The 8,398-nt window shown below is 58.5% G+C and overlaps 3 protein-coding genes across 3 annotated transcripts; all 3 read right to left on the reverse strand.

Moving 5' to 3' along the window:
- Positions 1-1,825: 1,825 nt before the first annotated feature.
- Positions 1,826-2,416, reverse strand: ZNF581 (zinc finger protein 581). The gene has a single exon (XM_006868283.1). It carries the CDS (start codon positions 2,414-2,416, stop codon positions 1,826-1,828), a length of 591 nt encoding a protein of 196 aa, XP_006868345.1.
- A 1,660-nt stretch (positions 2,417-4,076) lies between these two features.
- Positions 4,077-6,171, reverse strand: LOC102833422 (zinc finger protein 580-like). Its single transcript, XM_006868089.1, has 2 exons — positions 6,017-6,171; positions 4,077-4,753 (listed from the first exon to the last, which is right to left on the reverse strand). The coding sequence occupies exon 2, from the start codon at positions 4,739-4,741 to the stop codon at positions 4,223-4,225; it is 519 nt and encodes a 172-aa protein (XP_006868151.1). The 5' UTR covers positions 4,742-4,753; positions 6,017-6,171; the 3' UTR covers positions 4,077-4,222.
- Positions 6,172-7,629: 1,458 nt separating this feature from the next.
- LOC102813574 (zinc finger protein 580-like) lies at positions 7,630-8,181 on the reverse strand. The gene has a single exon (XM_006868284.1). The coding sequence runs from the start codon at positions 8,179-8,181 to the stop codon at positions 7,630-7,632; it is 552 nt and encodes a 183-aa protein (XP_006868346.1).
- Between the last annotated feature and the right edge of the window lie 217 nt (positions 8,182-8,398).

Below are 8,398 nucleotides of genomic sequence, written 5' to 3' on the forward strand. Positions count from 1 at the left end.
GACCATTCAAGCCTAGATTGCAAATCTTTCCCATCCCAGTTTACTCACCTGTCAGTGGGAAGATTAAACCACTACCTTACAGGCTCGCGGTGAGAACACACGGCGCCTGCCCATAGTCAGGGCTGCGCCTTAGTATCATTTGAGGTCAGACTGGCGGGTGAACACAGCCCCGGGGAGGCTCTGTCCTGCTCTGGGATGTGGGGAGCAGATTGGTTCTTTCCGCCCAAAAGGAGGTCGGAGGATAGCACTGAGGCACAGCACAAAATGGACACGCAAGGAAAATGAATGAAGGCAGCTGTTTATTAAGCTTCCAGCTCAATTCCGCCTGCTTCTTCTCTTGGTCCCCACTGATATAGCCATGCTCTGGAATTTTGCCAGCCCTTATGAGAACACAAGGGAGAGAAAATCTAAATGTTAGGGGTGGAAGAATCTTAAATGATAATGGCATCTAGAAAGCTGTGGCCATACTCCTCCTCCCCAGCCCCCTCGCTTTACAGAGAAATCGCAGTCGCTGGATCAAGTCCGGGGGGACCCTCCTGCCCTAGATCGGTGGTTTTCAAATTACAGGTTCACAGGCGGAGATTTCAGTATGGTGGAAGTCAGCAATTAAAAAATAATAGTCCATTCAAAATCGTCAGTGTCCCACATATAGCAAACAAAACTATTGTTACAGAAACTTTTGTTTCCTGTAAATGTTAAGCATCTGTACACCATGTACCCACCAGGCGCTCCTTGGAAACCCCAGCTAGGGTCCCTATGAGTCAGAACTGACTCATTACCATTTAACACCACCACGGTATTGGAGCTCTGGTGACACGATGAGTTAAGCGCCAGGCTGCGAACAGAAAGTTGGCAGTTCTAACCCACCAGCTGATGCTAGTGTAAACGTCCGAGGTTCCAACCCACCAGTCTCTCCACGGGAGAAAGATGAGGCAGACAGTCTGCTTCCATAAGATTTCTAGCCTCGGGAACCCGAGGGGGCAGATCTACTTGAGTCAAGCCGACTCCACGTTACAGCAGTGGGTTTGATATGCCACGTTGCATACGGTTACGTGCTCAGTTGTTAACTGAAAGGTTGGAGGTTCTTGGAGGCGACTCGGAAGAAAAGCCTGGTAATCTACTTTGGGAAAATCCGCCATGGAGAATTCTAAGGAGCAGTTCTGTTCTACAACACATGAGGTTGCCAGGAATCATGGCGCAGTATAAGACGCATTTCTTCCTGCACATGTGGTCAACAGAGGGTCAACATTTGAAAACCCTCTGCTTAGAAGACACACAGCCGGGGCTTCAAACCAGTGCCAGAAGACGGACCTTCCTATCTCCCAGCCAGGCACACTGAGGCCCAAAGGGGTGTAGGGCTTGTTGAGGTCTATCTGCGGCTGTGCAGTGAGCAAAGGCGGTCCCAGATGCCCTTGCCAAAAACCGGCTCCAACTGCGGCAAGCCGGAAGCGTGTTTACTGGCTGTCAGGTCTCGGCCCTGGCTGCGGGTGGGAGCCAGCTCTGGGGTCCCTTCCCTCAACATCAGGAAGGAGGTCCTAGGGAGAAGGTGCGGATTCCTGATGGGCCCCAGCGGTGGAGCATCTGCTCACGCCCCACGCTGTTTCAATGCTATGTCTCTGGGGTCAGAAGAGTCCACTCAGTACCTGAGAGGTCTCGCTTCCATCATAGTCCAGCCCCCCAAACTTGCAGGACGTGAAGATCCGCTGGTGGCCCCTCCTTCCTGCGTGGTATGGCCTCCGAGACTTTTGGTCTGTGTTAGCATCGGGGTATGAAGAGGGGCCACTGGCGTGCATGGGCCCCGGGGCCCCGAGCTGAGCAGACCCGCTCACAAGTGCTTCCATCGGGTGTGCTTCTGCAATGTATTCTGCTCCATGAAGCGACGCGGGCAGTGCGGACACTGGAACGGACGCTCCCCCGAGTGCACCCGGCTGTGCTGAGCCAGCTCGCCTGCCTCCCGAAAGCGTCTCGGGCAGGCAGGGCAGCTGTACGGCCGCCCGCCCCCCTCCCGGTGGATGGAGTGATGCCTTGTCAGGTGGCTGGCCCGCTTGAAGGCCTTGCCGCAGATGTCACACTCGAAAGGTTTCACCTCCGAGTGGGTGATGCTGTGGCGCTGCAGGTAAGACATGTACTCGAAGACGCGTGAACACACGGGACAGCTATAGCACTTTTTCTGGGCCGAAGACCCCTCGGCCCCGCGCCCCCTCTGCGCATCTTCGTCCACCAGTACGGTGTAGGGGACGCCCTGGGTGTCAATGAGCAGGTAGTGGTTGGGGCGCAGCGGGGAAGAGGTCTGGGGAGATCCCGTGGAGGATGGCCCTGGCTCTGGGGACCCGCCTGTCCGAGGGGGTGGGGCCTCCATGGCCTCAAGGGAGAGAAGCGCCTGGGGGTGGGGACAAGGGGTTGGCAGTACCAGCATCCGGAGAGGTGGCTGAGACCTGCTAGAGAGAGAAGGTTACAGAGAAGTTGGGAGGCTGGGACGGACGACTTGGTCTGCATGCCCCTCCCGAGTTCTTCCACTCACACTTGGACGCTAAGACCCTCTAGATTTGGCTCCTAAACAAACAAACAAAAAATACTCAAGTCCTTTGTCATCGAGGGCAGAGGGGAAGTACCTCACAGGGCCTCCAAGGCTGGACTCTTTGGCGCAGGTCGGAGTTGTGTGTTCTTCTCTTGTATGGGTGTATGTGAGTCGGAACCGACTGGATGGTACCTAACAGCAACCTCCACGGAAGCTGACTGCTTGCTTTCTCCCTCAGAGGGGCGAATATGTTCAGACCCCTGGCATTTCAGTTAACAGCCTAGTGCCTGACTGTTGCGTCACCAGGGTACCACCTATTTGGCTCCTAGGATCTCTTTTGAAAACCTCCAAGAGTCTTCGAATCTATATGCCCTGCCACCCCCACTGAATTCACACGACCTCTGCATCTCCCATCCCCTCTCCGCTGCAAACTCCCCTTAGTGCCCTCCTCAGGTCCCTCCTCTCTAGCCACCCCCACGGTGTCTCTATGCTCCACCCCACACACCTCCAGGTCTCTTTCCCCCTCCTCTATAACCCCCAGACCCTTACAAGCTCCACCCTGAGAAGCCCTTTTACACTCTCCATAAACGTCTAAGTCATTTCAATTCTCCTGCAACCTTAGGACCCCCAGTTCCTAACCCGCCACATTCCCACCTCCCTCCCCTCACCCTTTCACCTCGAGGGTCTCAAGCCCACACCCACCCAACACTCAGCCTTCTAGGTCCAAGGACTCTCTAGGGATCCCCGCCCCCCGCCCGCGGGCCTCTCCTTCGGAGCCTCCCCACCCAAACCCCTAGCAGCACCCCCTCCAGGTGCCGGTCCCACCCCTCCCCGCACACAGGTGCTCTTGGGGCCCGCCCCGCCCCTCTGAAAGGCCCGCGCCCGCTCCCGCCCTCCTCCCGGCCCCCGTACCAAGTGCAGCAGCCTCTCCGGTCCGGGCGACTCCGGAACGGCCCCGGGATAGCTTCGCGATTGCAGATGGTAGCGGGCGGGGGGCTCGGGGTGTCCCCCAAGAACTAGCGACGTCGAGTGAGGAGCGAGACGACCGGGGGGGTGGGGGGGAGAGAAGGTCCGAGCAGGGCGATGGGGGCGGGGCGCCGAGGCCTTCGGGAAATGCTTCCGGCCGGAAACACACGCCGAGACGGAGGTTCCCAGGTGCTTAGGCCTTCCTCTTCACACCCCGTCCCTCCTCTCCACCACCCCACCCCATCCCCGCCGATCCCCAACACACAGACGCAAGTCCGAGGCCGAAAATGGTGTGCGGAATGTTTATTGAGCAGAGGATGGGGTAGTGGGCGGAAGTGGGGGTTGATACAGAAAAAAGCCAGACGGTGCCCGTGGCCTTTTGTCATCTCTTCCACCGGGCCGCCTGTCATTCACCACTTCGCAGAGCAGGAAACCAAGGCTCGGAGAAGTTATGTCACTGGCGAAAGGTCGCACTGCACAGCCCGACGGGAGCCCACTCCACCCATTTCACAGGCCCAGGGACGACTCGGTCTACATCCCACAGCGAGGAAGGGGTGTGTGTGTTGTGTGTGTATGTGTGTGTGTAGAGGGAGTAAATGAGTGATGGTTCTCCCTTGGGAAAGATGGGGAAACTGAGGCGCAGGGTAAAGCAGTAACCTCAGCAGAGCCAGGGAGCGTGGGCGGGGAGTGATGCTATGCTGTGTGGGGCAGACACCGTGGCCCGGAGGCACCTCGGGCTCAGTGGAGGCGCACGTGCTGCGCCAGCTCCGCGGCGTCCTGGAAGCGGCGCGGGCAGAGCGGGCAGGTGTGCGGCGGGCCGGCGCGGGCGCGGTGCGTGGCGCGGTGCCGGGACAGGTGGCTGGAGCGCTTGAAAGCCTTGCCGCAGGCGCCGCACGTGAAGGGCTTGAGGTCCGAGTGCGACACGCGGTGGCTCTGCAGCCGCAGCGGGCTCGCAAAGACACGGGCGCACTCTGGGCAGCTATAGCCCTTGCGGGAGCTAGGCTCTCCCGCGGGCGCCTCGCGTTGGGGCGGGCCCCGGGGCTCCTCCTCCAGCTGCACCGTGTATGTGTACGGGACCCCGTTGGCGTCGATGAGCAGGTGGCGGCCCAGCCGCGGGGGTCGTGACCCCGCCGCCGAGGGAGGGGTGGAGGAGGAGCCTTCCGCCTTGGGGAAAGGGGGAGCCTTGGGGGGCGGTGGGTCCATGGCCTCCGGAGAGGAGGACCGAGGGTGGGGTGGCCGCGGCGGCAGCAGCAGCATCTGGAGTGGCAGCTGGGAGCGGCGGAGGGGAGATAAGTTAACAATCCCCCCTTCCTTTCCCTAAGCGTCCCCATCCTCACCGGTTGTTTCTTCCCCACAAAAGAAACGGAGCAGCCCAAATCTCTGAGTTCCATCAATCTGAGTTCCATCAAGCTGACTCCAAGACGTCAGAAACGGACCCCGCACATGCCCACCCCACCCCGCTCTGTCCTCTCAGCTACCAGGGCGTCATCCTTCCCCTCCAGGGCAACAGCCAAGCTCCCAAATCTATTTTCCCTCCAGACATCTTCGGGACTCCTTTATCTCACGCCCCGAGGTTCTTCTGCCTCCAGAACTTCATTTCTTCCCAGGGCCCAACAACCTCAGGACCACTGCTGCCATGGCCTCTTCCCATCCCCAGGCCCTCCTAGATCGCAGTTCCCACTGCGTGCCCCACTTTTGCCCCCAAATCCATGGCCTCTCTCAGTTCTTCTAGGCACATCCCTGGAGTCCCACTAACCCAACCCCCCACTCTCCACTAAGTGCGCTCTCCTGCCCCTTCTCAAGGTCTCACCATCCTCTGTCCACTTTTCAACCAGTCTCTATTTCATATATGCGCTGTCGGATAAGCACTGGACTGCTAATCGCAAGGTCGGCAGTTCAAACCAATCAGCCGATCCGCTGGGAGAAAGATGAGGCTGTCTGCTCCCCTAAAGATTTACAGCCTCGGGAACCCCTACACAGGGTCTATGAATATGAATGAACTCAATGGCAATAGGTTGGTGAGAAGACATCTCTACTGGCTTCCTCCTCCATAGCCTAATGTCCCGGGACCTTTCTACCTGCTACCACCCCAAGGGTCTCTTCTCCCCCGCCCCTATATCTTAGCCAATGACCCCTTTATTATATTTCTCCTCTATGCTCCTCCGTTATGTGTAGCTGGATCTCTGGATCTCCTTTCCCACGCCACCTTCGAAGCCTCTCCCCGACTCCCAACCTCCCTTCCTTTATGTGCAGTCTGCAATCTTTATTTCGCCTTTTCTCTTTATGTCTCCCCCTATAACCAGCAGGGTCCCTCCACCCTCTTCTCTTTCCCTCCGCTCCTCTCCTGCAAATCCCTGGCCTCCTCCAGGTTTCTTCCCGCTGCGCCCCCCAAAAGCCATCCCTCCCCCCCCCCACTTCCACAAAGATCCCCGGCCTCTCTACGCGTCGTGGGCCTCGTTCCCCGCCCCCACCCCGGCCCGGCCTCGGCGCCGCCCGCCAGTCCGGCTCCTCCCTCCTTACCGGCCCCCGTACCCGGTGCGGCGGCCTCACGGGTCCGGAGGAGCGGGCCGAGGTCCCGACTGCCCCGGGCTTCCCCTGGCGAGCGCCCGCGGCAGCGGCAGGGCCGAGACTTCCGGGAAGCTCCGGGCCGGCGGTGCCGGAGACGCGGGACGGGGGGCGCGGGGTTCGAGGGGCGGCGGCGTCCCTGGGAAAGGGCGCCGGCCGGGAATGCGCGCGCCCCGCACGAAGGTTCCGCCGCTCCCACGAGCCGCCTTTCCCCATGCCCCGGTGGGGAGTGGAGTGCAAGATCCACAGAAGAAACCCGTTCTCCAACCTCTGAGGGAAAAGCGTGCGGTGGCGTTGACAGAGAATGATTAATAAACGGAGGCTAGATTGAGTATTGCATTGGGCGAGTCTGCTACAAAATACCTCTTTAAAGTGGTAAAAAGCAAAGATGTCACTTTCAGGAATATTGAGGAATAGGGTGTGCCTGACCCAAACCCCGATATTTTGAATCGCCTCATATGCATGTGGAATCCTGGTGTGGCGCTGTAGATCAATGCGCTGGACTGCAAAGTCGGTTCAAGCTCTCCAGCCGCTCCCTGGAAAACCTATACAGGGTTACTATGAGTCGGAACCGGCTCGATGGCACTCAACAACACAACAGCGTATGCATGTAAAAGTTGGACACTGAATAAGGAAGATCAGAGAAGAATCGATGCATCTGAATTATGGTGTTGGCAAAGAATAGTCAAAGTACCATGGATGGCCAGAACAAGCAAATCTGTCTTAGAAAAAATGCAGCCAGAATGTTCCTTAGAAGCGAGGATCTCACTTACTCTGGACATGTTGTCAGGAGGGACAGTCCCTGGAGAAGGGCATCATGCTCGGTAAAATGGGGGATCAGAGAAAAACAGGAAGATTGTCCCCCTCCCCCCACAGTAACTCCAACAATAAAGGCTCCAACACATGACTGTAAAGGGAGGTGGTGCACGGCGGGCAGCGTTTCGTTCGGTTGCACATGGGGATTTTTTCTGAGTTAGAACTGATTAACAGCAGACCTGGTTGAGTCTTTTTACCCAAAATCTCACAAGGAACCAAAGTACTAATCCTCTTTCCACTGGGCTGTTCTTCTTCGCCCAGTCAGACCCACCCAGCCCCGTTAAAGGGCAGATAAAAAGGAAAATTCTGGGTTTGGGGCAAATGAGGAAAACAAGGTCCAGACATTCCCAACAGAAAGAAAATGGTGAGGACAATATTTTCCGTTGAGCAGACTGGAAAACTGAAGCCCAGAAAAAGGCAGACGTTGATGGACAGAAGTGTGAAATACTTCCCATGAGGACACAGAGGCCCAGACTCCTCTGCACACTCTTCCCATTGGCCAGATGGGGACATGGGGCCCGGAAATGACCAGACATTATTCGATCAAGGTGGGGAAGGTGTAATACTCTCCATCAGTAGATGGAGAAACCGAGGCCCGCACAACACCACGCATAGCCAGATAGAGGGGCGGGGAAGGTGTGCTCATTCTCCCACAGACGGAATGGGGAAATTGAGGCCCGGGGGAGCAGCCGCAGCCTCATCTGGGTGTCTCAAAGCACCACGCGCAGTGGGGCGGTTGGGGAAACAGGCGGGTGTGCGGGCCCCTAGTGCGTGGGCACGTGCTCTGCCAGCGTCGCGGTGTCCTGGAAGCGGCGCGGGCAATATGGGCACACGTAGGGGCGGTCGGTGCCGGTGCGCCGCACCGTGTTGTGGGCCATGCGCCGGTGGCGCGCCAGGTCGCTGGAGCGCTTGAAGGCGCGGTCGCAGGTGTCACAGGTGAAGGGTCTGACCATGGAGTGCGTCAAGAGATGGCGCTGCAGCTGCATGGGCGAGCTGCACACGCGGCCGCACTCCTTGCAGGGGCAGCTGGCGCCCTCTTCCTCCTCCTCCTGAGGGTTCGGGGTGGGCTCCTCAGCTGACTGCCGCCGCCCGTCCTTGCGCTGCGTCGTGTACTTGTAGGGCACGCCATGTGTATCGATGAGCAGATAGTAGTGTGGTGTCGAGGACGCAGAGGGAGGCGCGTCCACCTGCTGGGGCTGCCCGTCTACCTGTGGGGGAGGCGGGTCCATGGCGTCTGGGGAGGATGGCAGAGTGGGCGGAGGGTCCCTGGCCTCCGGGGATGAGCGGAGGGTGGGCGGCTGGGGCGGGAGCAGCATCGCCTGGGGGGCAGCTAGGAGCAAGGAGGGGAAAGGAGGGGTTACTGTAGCACCTGGTAGCTCCCGAGACACAGCGTCAACATGACACTAGTGTTGCCAATACCAGCAGGGTCACCCCCCCAGGTGACCCCAAGTTTCAGCCGCACTTCTGGACTAAGACTAGAAAGAAAGGTCTGGCAACCAACTTTTGATAATCAGCCAATGAAAACCTTAGGGG

This window comes from Chrysochloris asiatica, unplaced genomic scaffold, assembly GCF_000296735.1.
Source record: "Chrysochloris asiatica unplaced genomic scaffold, ChrAsi1.0 scaffold00116, whole genome shotgun sequence".
In the NCBI taxonomy this organism is placed as follows: domain Eukaryota; kingdom Metazoa; phylum Chordata; class Mammalia; order Afrosoricida; family Chrysochloridae; genus Chrysochloris; species Chrysochloris asiatica.